The following is a 13,546-nucleotide window of genomic DNA, read 5'->3' as shown; positions in this document are numbered from 1 at the left end:
AATGTATTTAATACCATTGAACTCTACACATAAAAGTAGTTAAGACAGTAGGCCTGGAGCAGTGGCTCATGCCTGTAATTCCAACACTTTAGGAAGCCAAGGCAGGAGGGTCACTTGAAGCCAGGAGTTCGAGACCAGCCTGGGCAACATAATCAGAACCTTTCTCCAAAAGAGAAAAAAGGCAGGTGTGGTGGCACATGCCTGTAGTCCCAGCTACTTGGGAGGCTGAGGTGGGAGGATCGCTTGAGCCCAGGAGTTCGAGGCTGCAGTGAACTACGCTCACGCCACTGCACTCCAGCCTGGGCAACAGAGCAAGACCTTGTCTCAAAAAAAATAAAATAAAATAAAATAAATTTTTATAACCAACTATAATAAACACAAAAATATGGTTACAGAAAAAAATGGTATAAACCTTGACAATGTAAAATAATAAAACAACTATTAAAAATGGAAATGAAATGAGAGAAATGGAAGGAAGTGTATGTGTGCCAATGTCCTATTTTTCATATGGGAAATAGGAAGTAAAATGATAACAAATTAGTAACCTAAGAAACTGAGGTATAAGGATATTATTTAAAGTTACAATGAGAAAAATTAGAAGACATGAAAACCAGAAGCCATTAGCAATGACTGCCACTGGGGAACAGAAGTGAAGGAAGAGGGAAAGAAGGCTTTTCGTTTCATGTCATGCTGTATTGTGTGAATCCTTCTCACTGCATGCATGTAGTACTTCTATGATAAAAACCCTAGACTATCCACAGGGGCTCACACCAGGAATCCCAGCACTTTGGGAGGCCCAGGCAGGTGGATCACTTGAGTCCAGGAGTTTGAGACCAGCCTGGGCAACATGGCGAAACTCCGTCTCTACTAAAAATACAAAAAAATAAGCTGGGCATGGTGGTGTGCCCTTGCAGTCCTAGCTATTCAGGAGGCTGAGGTGGGAGGATCATCTGAGCCTGGGAGGTTAAGGCTCCAGTGAGCCATGATCGTGCCACTGGACTCCAGCTGGGAACAGAAAGAGACTCTGTCTCAAAGAAAAACAATGACAACAACAACAACTAACTTATTTTATATTTAAAGAAAAAATTACCACATTATTAGAAATATTTTTAAACCAGAATGGGTTTTTTGGCTGACCTAGCATTAGGGATACCATTTATGGCTATATGTCATTTCATTCAGTGGATGAATTCACCAAAAGATTTCTGTAATTTCAATCACATTTTAAAATGTATTGAATGAATGGAATACTTAAAGATGGTGAATCCTTTTATAAAATCAATGCCTACCTCAACATTTTTTGTGTATCTTTAAGTTTTAAATGTGTTTTGCTTTGTGTTATTCTTTACTAATAACTACCTAAAATTAAAAGGAAAGTGACTCAAAATGAGTCATGGCTTTTTGTTTTAAGTTAAATTCTGTGAATGCAGAGACTCATGGCAGAGCAGGAACACAACTATTTTTGGCTTAGTGAGGGTTGCTTGGCCACCATGGCCTCAAGTTAATCAGTGAGCCCCTAAAGCTGGTAACCAGGGACAGTGATGTTATTCACAGGATATCTGCAGATTGGGAAAAGAACATGCTAGAATTTTTACACAGGTGAGTGATTTGTACCACACTACCCTTTTTTCTTTCTTTCTGGCTGTTCATGTGGGGAAGAAGACATTCACACAGCAAGTCAAAAACAAATAGGCTGGACACAGTGGCTCACATTTGTAATCCCAGTGCTTTCAGAGGCTGAGGCGGGAAGATCACTTGAGGCCAGGCAAGGAGTTCATCACCAGCCTGGGAAACATAGTGAGACCCCATCTCTACAAAAATTTAAAAATTTGCCAGACATGGTGGCACGTGCTGTGGTCCTAGCTACTTGGGAGGCTGAGATGAGAGGATCCCTTGAGTCCCAGGAGTTTAAGGCTGCAGTGAGCTATGATCACATCACTGCACTCCAGCCTGGGTAACAGAGTGACACCCTGTCTCTAAAAACAAAACAACAAAAAACAAAGGGAATGTAAATAGGACCTTTTTTTTTTTTTTTTTTGAGACGGAGTCTCGCTCTGTCCTCCAGGCTGGAGTGCAGTGGCCGGATCTCAGCTCACTGCAAACTCCGCCTCCCAGGTTCACGCCATTCTCCTGCCTCAGCCTCCCGAGTAGCCGGGACTACAGGCGCCCACCACCTCGCCCGGCTAATTTTTTGCATTTTTTTAGTAGAGATGGGGTTTCACCGTGTTAGCCAGGATGGTCTCGATCTCCTGACCTCGTGATCCGCCCGTCTCGGCCTCCCAAGCAGTGGTAAATGTTAAAGCATTATTGTATTAGAAATGCATCAAAGCTGGGTGAGATGGCTGATACCTGTAATCCCAGTACTTTGGGAGGCCCGTGGGAGGATTGCTTGAGCCCAAGAGTTCGAGACCAGCCTGGGCAAAATGGCAAAACCCTGCCTCTACAAAATATTTTAAAAATAGCCAGGCATGGTGGCATGCACCTGTGGTCCTAGCTACTCAGACCCAGGAGGTTGAGGCTGCAGTAAGCCATGATTGAAAAAAACAAAAGCAGCAGCAGCATCAAAGCTAGGTACTACCTCTAAAGACTTTTCATGTCAAGCACACCCACCCTTCGATTAAGGTGTTAAAATTCAGAAAGAAAAAATTTAGGAATTCGATTATACTTGATAATTATTGAAGAGCAAAAAGAGATACTGAATTGAATTATACTGAAGTATGTGTATTTCTTTTTAATTTAATTTAATTTTTTTTTTGAGATGGAGTCTCACTCTGTCACCTAGGCTGGAGTGCAGTTGTTTGATCTCAGCTCACTGCAACCTCTGCCTCCCAGGTTCAAGTGATTCTCCCACCTCAGCCTGCTGAGTAGCTGGGATTACAGGCAGCCGCCACCACACCCGGTTAAATTTTTTTTGTATTTTTGTAGAGACGGGGTTTCACCATGGTGGCCAGGCTAGTTTTGAACTCCTGACTTCAGGTGGTCTGCTCGCCTCAGACTCCCAAAGTGCTGGGATTACAGGCACGAGCCACCGCGCCCAGTCATATGCGTATTTCTCTTTATCCTACTACAATTAATTGATAATGTTCTAGGAATACAGAATTGTCTAATGTTTTAACTGTTATTCTGAAGAGAGATATTTTGGTCAGAGAAAGTATAAAATTAATGAAAAAGTAAGCTAAAACTCAGTTACTCTCCCCTACGGGAAGCCAGGGTGTTCAATCAGGCGAGGCGGCCAGAGTAAAAGCACCACCTAATGGCACCTTATTCAAATTACAAGAATAGTACTTCAGAGGCATTACCATAGCATCTAGGTGTTCCTTGCAAACCCCAGAAGATTAAATGATGGCAAATGCAGTATTTTGTCTATATCTGACTATGGATGAAATTTACCTTAAGGCAGTGAGAAGGTTTGAAGTTGCCTAATCTCTCTATTCATAGCTAGGCAGAATGTATTAACCACTTTTTTTTTTTTTTAATCTGTATCTAATGATGTTACGACAACTTAAAAATCTTGCTGACCAAGGACATGAAAAACCTCTACAATGAGAACTACAAAACACTGATGAAATAAAGAGGACACAAACAAATGGAAAGACATCCCATGCTTAGAATTATTAATGAGAAGAATTACTGTTGTTAAAATGACCATACTATGCAAAGCAATCTACAGAGTCAATACAATCCCTATCAAAATGCCAATGACATTCTTCACATAAATAGAAAAAAAAAACCCCTAGAATTTGTATGGAACAACAACAAAAAAGAGCCAGAACAGGCAAAGCCATCCTGAGCAAAAAGAACAAAGCTGAAAGCATCACACCACCCAACTTCAAAATATACTACAAAGCCTTGGTAGCCAAAACAGCATGGTATTGGTATAGAAGCAGACACATAGACCAACAGAACAGAATAGAGAATCTGGAAATAAATCCACATATTTACAGCCAACTGATTTTCAACAAAGGTGCCAAGGACATATATTGGGGAAAGGACACCCTCTTTCCCCAGTAATAAATGGTACCAGGAAAACTGTATATCCACATGCAGAAGAATGAAACTAGACCCCCATCTCTCGACCTATACAAAAAGCAACACAAAATGGGTTAAAGACATAAATGTAACATCCAAACTACAAAACTACTAGAAGAAAACATAGGGGGCATGCTTTGGGACATTGGTCTGGGAAAAGGTTTTATGGCTAAGATTTCAAAAGCACAGGCAACAAAAACAAAAATAGACAAACGGGGTCATATTGATCTAAAAAGTTTCTGCACAGCAAAGGAAACAGTAAATAGAGTGAAAAGACAACCTGTAGAATGGGATAAAATATTTGCAAGATATTCATGCAGCAAGGGACTAATATCCAGAACATGTAAGGAACTCAAACAACTCAACAGCATAAAATGACTAATCACATTAAAAAGTGGTCAAAACATCTAAATAGACATTCCTCAAAAGAAGACATATAAATAGCTAACAGGCATATGAAAAAATGCTCAACAACACTAATTATCAGGGAAATGCAAATCAAAAACACAATGAGATACCACCTCACGCCTGTTAGAATGACTATTACCCAAAAAATGTAAGATAACAAGTGTTTGTGAGGCTTTGGAGAAAAGGAAACCCTTGTGCACTGTTGGTGAAAATGTAAATTATTACAGGCATTATAAAAAACAATATGGAAGCTCCTTAAAAATTAAAAATAGAACTACCATATGATCCAACAATCCCACTGTGGATACTTATCCAAAGGAAAGGAAATGAGTATATCAAAGGGATGCCTGCACCCCCATGTTTATTGCAGCCCTATTCACAATAGCAAAAGGAGTCAACCTAAGTGTCCATCAAAAGATGAATGGACAAAGAAAATGTGGTAAATGTGTACAATGGAAAACTATTTAGCCATAAAAATGAATGAAATCCCATCATGTCAGCAACATGGATGGAACTGGAGGTCATTAGGTTAAGTGAAATAAACCAGGAACAGAAAGACAAATATCACATGTTCTCACTCATATGTGGAAGCTAAAACAGTTGACTTCATGGAGGTCAATAGTAGAATGATGGTTATCAGAGGGTAAGAAGGGGATTGGGGGATAAAGAGAGGTTGGTTAATGGGTACAACTGTATCGTTAGATAAAAAGAGTAAGTTCTAGTGCTCTATAACACAGTAAGGTAACTATAGTTAACAGTAACTTATTGTATACTTCAAAATAGCTAGAGGAGTAGATTTGAAATGCTCCTAAAACAAAGAAATGATCAATGTTTGAGGCGATGGATACCCCAATTACCCTGAATTGATCATTACACATTGTATATATGTACCAAAATATCACATGTATCCCATAAACATGTATAATTATTATATATCAACTTAAAAATGTTTTAAAATCTTGCTGGCCTAGAAAAGACTGACCCTCCCAGACCTAGCCAATTCTCAGAGATAGCAAAAGGCTTAGCCATGAACATACCTTTCTTAAGCAAAATAACCAATGCTGAGTCTATACCTCCAAAAACCACCTCCTCATCTAACTCACATACCACACCAAGATTTCTCCCGATGCAAATCATTCCAGAGCCACGCATCTGGCAACCAGAGGCCACCCCTACAACCCAGAGCCCACTAGAATTATTCAAACTGCCAATCCTAAGCTGTTCACCGTGCCCTGCCTTTCCTCTCCTGAAAAAACCCCAATAAAGGCTTTGGGCTGGGCATTCCCCTAACTCCTGTCTTCAGCCCCCTGAGCATCTCTGGTGCTTCCCCTGTGGCCCTGCGTGGCATAGTGTATTCTCTTTTCTCAAGCAAGGTAAGTAACAAAAATCTTCTTTCAGTGACATTGACCTCTCCGTGTTCTCACCTCTGTAAGTTAAAAACCTGCAAGTACAGATGAGTCACAGAACCCTGCCTAACTCATTTCAGTGAAGAACACTGTCACTCCAGTTTCTAGGTAGGACACTTTTATCCAGAAAACATCCCCACTCTATTTTTTACAAATATGCAGCATTTGGGGCCCAGTTGTCATTTTCAGGCAAAGTAACCAGTGGGACTATAAAATGGAAAGGAGGAAAGACAGAGGAGAAAGAGAGGAAAGGATGTCAGTGTGCACATGAAATACTTGTGCTGCATCTCAATCCTGAGAACAGGATCTGCCATTTCTCTCCAACTCCAGGAGCACTAGCCTCTTGTCTTCTGCTGCCTGTAAAGCTGCTTCTGTCCCTTGACCAGAGGTGGTTTTACGGTGAAGCGAACAGCTCAAGCCTCAGGACACATCACTTGGCATTTGGTCCCTTCCAAAGGTAATGCCAAATTTTCTATTTGCAATTTGTATCCTTTCTACTAAAGAGAGTCCATAAAAATGGTATAAGCTTCATGCCCTACAAAACCTGGGATAGTGAGAGGGTCATGGCCCTAGGAATCCCAGAAGTGAGTCCTGCTCTTCCACCCAACCATTTGGGCTCCAGTGTCCTCATCTTAAAAAGAGGGGCTTCAAGAGATATAAATATGTTTAAAGAAAAAAAAGAGGGGCTAACAAGACCTTCTTGTCTGAAGTTCCCTTTTCCTTCCTCCTCAGCCTCATTCATTTCTCTACATCTGCTAATAAAGCAATATGCTATTGCCTGGCATGTGTCTACCGAGGCTCACTTTGCATAATGGCTTTTTAAAGATGCTAAAAAAGCCCTGAAAAATGCATCGTAAAATAAAAGTCAGTTCTTAACCATACACTGGCTAATGAACACTCAGAAAATAAGAGCTAAGCTTTTGCGATGAAGCCTGACACCCATACTCAAAATTGGATGTGTCAGGGTCAACTCAGGGCTATGTTCTGGGGCCAGTAGCCTTGCTTCTAATCTGGTTCTGCCACTGTTTGTGTGTGGCTCTGGGCAAGTCATTCAACATTTGTGTCCTCCTGGACCCACTACTGCTGGAACTCAAGTCTCTGGGCTTGCTTCTTGACACGACAAGCAAAGGGACCAAGCCAGAGGATTTCTGAGGACTCCTCTGTGTCTTCATTGCTTGGTTCTGTCTATCTGCCTCTCTTGCCGGTGCCACCTCCCTATTCACCATTGCCCCAAAACTTGACCAGACTCTATCTTACCACGCCAAGCTCACTAAGGTAAGCCATCTAATTAAAGAGGAAAAGACAGAGAAAAAGTGTATATTAGTCCGTACTTGCACTGCTATAAAGAAATACCTGAGACTGGTAATTTATAAAGAAAAGAGGTTTAATTGGCTCATGGTTCCACAGGCTGTACGGGAAGCATAGCAGCTTCTGCTTCCAGGGAGGCCTCAGGAAACTTTCAATCATGGTGGAAGGCAAAGGGGAGGCAGGCATCTTACATGGCCAGAGCAGGAGCAAGAGGTCCTGGGAGGTGCTGTACACTTTTAAACAACCAGATTTCATGAGAACTCACTCACTATCAGAACAGCATCGAGGGAATGGTGCTAAACCATTCATGAGAAACCACCCCCAGGATCCTATCACCTCCCACCAGGCCCTACCTCCAACACTGGGGATTACAATTAAACATAAGATTTGGTGGGGACACAGATCCAAACCATGAGACAGCAAGGGAGGAGAGGACACAGAAGGGAAAGAGCTGGGACGTTGTACAAGAAGACAGGGAGCAGAGTCAGAACCCAGGCAGGCCTCAGCGACCTGGAAACTCCTCCTCCTGCGCTTGGGCCAGACACCATGGTTCTGATGGGGAGCCTACTCCCACGGCCGGCAGTGGGTTTTTTCCTAGAATAATTAGCCAGACTTTGGCCTGCAGACCTCCTAGAAAAGGGTCCACATGGACCCACTAGTGCCATACTTCAAGTCTCTGTGGTAAAGCAGAATGCAGAAGAAAGAGCATGAATCTGGTATACTAGTTAAACTGGCTTTTGGTGACTTATTCTCAGGCCAGCTTCCCTTTTAAGTTGCTATTGAGACTCTCCAACCCTGCGAGAAGGGAGACAAAAGCCTCAGTCTAGCTGCAGGCACTTCTTATTCAATAAGAACTAGGAGATTGCTGTTGTTTTTGTGTTTGTTTTAATATCTCCAGCAGGAGCTGGAGGTTCTGGCAAGAACTGTCATTCAATAAACACCTGGTAAATGAAACCGAGTTTTCTCCCTATTCCTGACGCTAAGAGCATGAGATTCTGCTGGACTTCAGACCTCCACACAGCTTGTCAGCTTGCCATCTGTTTTTGTCTCAGGCTACCTGCTTTCTCCTGCCAACTCAGTCTTCCTGAAACAACCAGATTGCAACCGTGCTCTCTGTCCAGTACCTGGCAGAGACAAGCACCCAATCATGGCTCGTTAGCCTTCCATTCACCTCCCTCTGCACCGGCTGTTTCTTTCTTAGGAAGCCCCAGGTTTCACAGCCTAGTCCGCTGGGTTTCTGTGTGCGGTCGGCTTCATCCAATCATTAAACGAGCATTTTACTTAGTGCTTGTCATGTGAGAGGCACTGGCCCAGACCCTTCCACATATGGCATCTCCTTTAATCTCATAAAAACCCTGAGAATCAGATCCACTCACCCCATCACATAGTTGTGGAAATAGACTGGGAACCCACGGGTAATTTGCCCAAGGGCCCAGCCTATCCAGCAGCACGGTCAGAATGGAAAACCCAGAACCCAGGTTTGAGTCTACCACCAAAGCACACAAAGTGCCTCCGGACAGAGGCCTCTGGAACAAGACTTGGCCTGCCAGCATTTCGGTTGGTCTCCAAACACACACTCATATTCCTGAACCACTCCAGACTCACTCAGGCCTGGAAAGCATCCACCATCCTCAATAGACTGCCCACCCAGCAGGTTGTCCAGAACAATGTCCCACATTCTAGTGTTGGTCCAAGGTATGATTCTGGGTTTGAGACTCCTGCCTTAGGTCTTCCGCCTGACTCAGCTGTGCTGAGTCATGCATTTATTTGCCAATGGATCCTTCTGCTTATTTATACCAGTACCCCTTGGATTAAATACATACTCCCCACCTTAGTTTTATTATTAGCTATTTATATAATATAAGCTGAATGCTGACCAGGAACCAAGCACTATACCAAATATTTATGCAAATTATCTCTTTTAATTGTCTTCAATCTCTACAGTAGTTTCAATCACCGGGCAGTCATTTTGTAGGTGAGGAAATGGAGGCTTAGTGAGGTTACAAAACCTGTTCAAGGTCACAAAGCATTAGAGCCAGGACTTGACCCAGGCAGCACATGCACCCTCGACCACCACACCATTAACATTCAGATCTATAGCTCTTTCCTAGCTGGTTCACTTATTACTGACCAGTCTACACACACACACACACACACACACACACACACACACACAGAGAGAGAGAGAGAGAGAGAGAGAGAGAGAGAGAGAGAGCGCGCTACCCTATCTGGTCCTAAAATGATTAAAGCAAACAAAGAGTTAATTCATTCACCCTCCACCTAACTTCCAAGTGTCCCCACCCTTGCCAAACTTCCTGTGAGCTACTTTCTAATCACCGTGACCAAGAGAAGAGCAGGTCAAGACTGAAGGTGGCATGACACTCACTAGCCTGTCTTCCCACTGGGCACTACCTCCTAATCTTGTGTTCTGCAGGCGTCAAATCTCCTAGCAGAATTTCTGATCCCCAAGACTGGAATACAATTTTTCAAAGGTTCACAGGAAATTTCTTGAGGGCCAGCCACTCCTAGAGTTCAGCTTCCAGCATGTTAGCCACCTAACCTACTCTCTGTTCCTCCTCACAGGTCCTTGATTTACCATCTGGGTGGCTTTCCTTATACCATTTGGAGCAGGAGGCACATAGCAAAAAGGATGAAAGCTTGGGACTTGGCATCAAATGTCCCTGCCTTTACAGTGCTACAGTTCTTCTTCTGTCAAACCAAAATAATCATATCAACTTCAGAATGTTGTAGTGGAGATAAATGAGGTAATGCATATTAAGTGCTCAGTATACAGTAAGTGCCCACTAATTGGTAGCTATTATCATTTTCTCACCCTCCCACCTGGAATATGCTTCCCAAGTCCACCATATGTTCCACTTCCACCATTACTTTAAGACTTAATGCAAATGGCAACTCACCCAATTCCTAGCCAGGTGAGTTCAGTTCAGTAGAAGCAACACTGATGGAGCATCTTCTACACACAACCCACCACGCCAGGTATTGGGGATACAAAAATAAATAAGACATGCCCTTGAATTTAAGTTCACAGCCTTAAGGGAGACAGAAAAGAAACAGCTCATTTCAATGCTACCTAGTAAGTGCAGTGACACAGGATGCCGTGGAACAGGAGGGGTGAGTTAACCATCATGGAGGGCCCTGGGGGCCAAGATGAGGAGTCTGAGCTGAATTCTGAAGGTAGTGAGGAGCTATTGAAGGAATTTAAGCAGAGGGGTCAAATGTACAGATGTATGCTTCATAAAAGAATCACTTTAGTAGCAATGTGGAAAAAGAAGTTAGGAGAGTATGAATGATCCAATCAAGAAATGGTATCCTTAACAAGACAGTGCAGGGGAGGGAGAGAGAAAGAATGGATGGATTTCCAGATCATGAACACCGAAGGCCTTAAAATTGGGCATTGGCATTGGGCAGTGTCCAATCCTTCAATGTTTAGATATTAAGAGAGAAGGAGGCAACACAGAGGTCACTGTATCCATTACATTGTAGAAATCAACTCTCTCAGGGCCCTTAGGACAATTTAACTTGCATTGTAGTTTTCTGTTGTTTGTTCATGTGGTCAATCAACTAACATTTACTGTCCACTTAAATACCAGGTCCTACCTTGGGTGAAGGTTTCAATGACAAATTGTCGATAAGAAGCATCAGCAAAGATCAAGGGAAAGATATAAGCCCTGGGGAATGGTGTGGTTTGGCTGGAAAGTGTGGCAGGAAGATGAAGACGTGGGGAACCCGACTTGAGACTCAGGTGGGGTCAGACTGTGTAGGGCTGAGGCTGGAAAGTTTGAGCCCTGAGTGGTGCACATGAGGAGACACCAAAGGTTTTAAACAGAGGAGAGATGAACGGATGCTCTCACAGGGGAGAGCCCAGAATGTCTTATTTGTCTTCTTTGGGAATTCCTGGGGCCTTACGTTTTCCATCTGGGTTTCTGTTTCATGTTGGTTCTCTCCCCACTGATGGGGCTTGTTCCCCTGTTATAAGGCTGGGAAACCCTCCTGCTCCTCTCTAGAAGGCAGGACAGAAGTCCAAGAGATAGTGAAAAATTCATGTTGAGTGATCATGGATGGCAAAGACCCTGGGTGCACATAGTTTCTGAATAAAAACCTTAGTATGGTTTATTATTATTATTATTATTTCTTCAGGGACCAGTTCTCTGTTTCTGGGGACAGCCACTTCAATTCCATATCTACAGAATGCATATTTGCTATAACTAATGATCAGCAGGGAGAAGATAAAGAAAAAAAAATAAAAAAGCAAACACTAGGGCATCCAGAAATCCTTTCGGCTTCAGAACTTAAGAGTTTTTTCAGAAATAAATTTACCTTCTTACATTGGTTTGATCCAGAATTAAAATGAATTCATATTATGTGAGTCCTCACTGTGACTGTCCATGGAAGGCCTCTCAGGATGGGGTTTGGAGTTGTGGGAGATCTCAGGATTCAAAATCCACCACAGATAATGCCAAAAGTTTTCTGTACATCAACAGTTAATAATGGCTATAATATTTTGGCTATATTTTCTCATTAAACTGGATGACCAAAAAAGACTTTGGAGTTAATTACATCTAAAGAGTGCACTGTAATGTTTGTATCCAGCCCACTGTCTGGGGATCCCAGTGCTCACAGGCCTCCATCACAGGCCTGGCACATCTGGAGCCTACCTGCTGGGCTGCCTCGTGGAAGAGCTCCTGCACCTGGGACATCTGGGTCATTCTCCAGCAAACGGGATCCTGGTGATCTGGACAGGGAGACTGCTCTGCAAGGTAACAGCATCCTTGGTCAGGCTGGTTCCTCCTCTCCTCTGCTCTTGTTGTCCATCCTTTCTCTCTACTAGAATTGTTCAAACTACCAGGCAAGGCCCTGGCCGGGGAAGAAGCCTTGTCTGCCTCATCTGAAAACTTGGCCGGGTTACGTTTTTGGTACCCAAGTAGATCCCGCTGGTCCTTCAGAGCCCATCTGTGCTCAAACGTTGCTGCCCTAAAGCCTCAGGCACTCCCAGCTCTCTCCTTCTTCCCTGAGCTCCTTAAATATGTGAGGGTCACAGCCCGGCTGCCCAGCCTTGAGGACACAGAGTCACACTCCTCTCCTGCCCTCAGGTGCCTCGTGAACCCCTCTCTCCAGGAGGAGGGCATCATGACTCACTAGACCTGGCTGCAGGTGGTGAGTGAACGTAGCTGAGCAGAAGGGAGAGCGGCCATGAGGAGGCTGTCTTGGGACCCTTCTGGAGCAGGGCCGGAGAAGGGTAGGGGAGAGAAGAGGGTGGGTGAGAAAAGACTGGACAGGACTAGGGCAGCTCCTCAATCCACCCCCAGGCACCCACCTCTTCGCGCTGGACCTGGCTTTCCCTGAGGGGAGGGGGAGTTTGTCCCCCTGCTCTGTGTGGCTCTTCTCCCCAGCACAGTGCTGCAAGGTAGACGGGGCTCAGGACCCTTTGGAAGAAGGAGGAAGGGGGAGGACGAGAGCAAGAGGGAAGGGTAGAGCTGGTCGTCCTGGGAAGAAGGCGACTTAGGACAGCAGCCAGCGCTGGCGAGGAGGGAAGGCGCCCGGGCACTAAGAGTGGAGGGTTGGGGGAACAGGGTTAGCCCAGTGGGAAGCTGGGAAGGCTGGGGGACTTCGTGGACTGCAGTCCTGCCAAAAGCCGGGTGACAGGTAAAGGACCAGAGCACCCGGGTGTCCCCCACAGAGCAAGGGACCCCAGGCTTCAACTCGCCCTTCCCGCCGCCCCGCAGAGCCGGCTCCTCCGCGGAGCCCCGACCCTCACGTCTGGGCCACGCTGGGACCCGGACCCCTTGGCACCCCACGCAGACGCGAACCCCCACCCCAAGTACTGGGGCCACGCCCGTGTGCCGGCGCGCGGGTGACCGGCGGTAGGGGAGGATCCACCTGGGCGGGGAGGTGGGGGCAAAGGTGACCCCAGACCTGGCTCCTAACTGCGGGCCGGGGAGAGGAACTGTCCCGAGACCACCCTCTCCACCCCCCCACAGCCCTTCCGCCCTCACCTGCTCCCGGGACAGCCAGCTCCCAGCGCCGGGCCCGCCCGTTCCCCGCCCCGCTGCCACGTGGCTGCCCCGGCTCGGCTGCACGGGTCCCAGCTGTCCTGTCCCGGCGGGGGCACCCCTGCCACGCCAGCACCGGGAGTCTCGGGCCCAGGTGGAGAGGGGGCGGTGCAGAGGCTTTCCCTCCGCAAGGGTCGGGCCTTCGCACCTAACTGGACAAGAACTTTCACCTGGGTAGGGGCAGGGCTGGCAGAAAACAGGGAGTAGGGGCCGCAAGCACACAGGCTCAACGTGACCAGCCACTGCCGCTCCCCCCTCGACAGTGCCACCAGCGGAGGTGCCCAGCCCCGAGACCAGGGGACTAGGGACAGGAGCCTACCCTGT

The 13,546-nt window shown here is 45.5% G+C and overlaps 1 protein-coding gene across 3 annotated transcripts in view; it reads right to left on the bottom strand.

Annotated features, from left to right (window-relative positions):
* The window catches only part of SLC12A8 (solute carrier family 12 member 8), a 129,455-nt gene extending 116,230 nt beyond the window's left edge, over positions 1-13,225 (bottom strand). For all 3 annotated transcript variants that reach the window (XM_017855384.1, XM_017855385.1, XM_017855386.1), the window contains exons 1-2: positions 13,166-13,225; positions 11,828-11,922 (exon numbers count right to left, since the gene is read on the bottom strand). In XM_017855384.1, coding sequence (XP_017710873.1) covers positions 11,828-11,878 — 51 coding nt within the window. In that variant the 5' untranslated portion in view covers positions 11,879-11,922; positions 13,166-13,225. The remainder of the gene's footprint in view (positions 1-11,827; positions 11,923-13,165) is intronic.
* Positions 13,226-13,546: the final 321 nt, after the last annotated feature.

This window comes from Rhinopithecus bieti, unplaced genomic scaffold (genome assembly GCF_001698545.2).
Source record: "Rhinopithecus bieti isolate Rb0 unplaced genomic scaffold, ASM169854v2 scaffold_39586, whole genome shotgun sequence".
Taxonomy (NCBI): Eukaryota; Metazoa; Chordata; class Mammalia; order Primates; family Cercopithecidae; genus Rhinopithecus; species Rhinopithecus bieti.
This window is presented reverse-complemented; position numbering and strand designations above follow the sequence as displayed.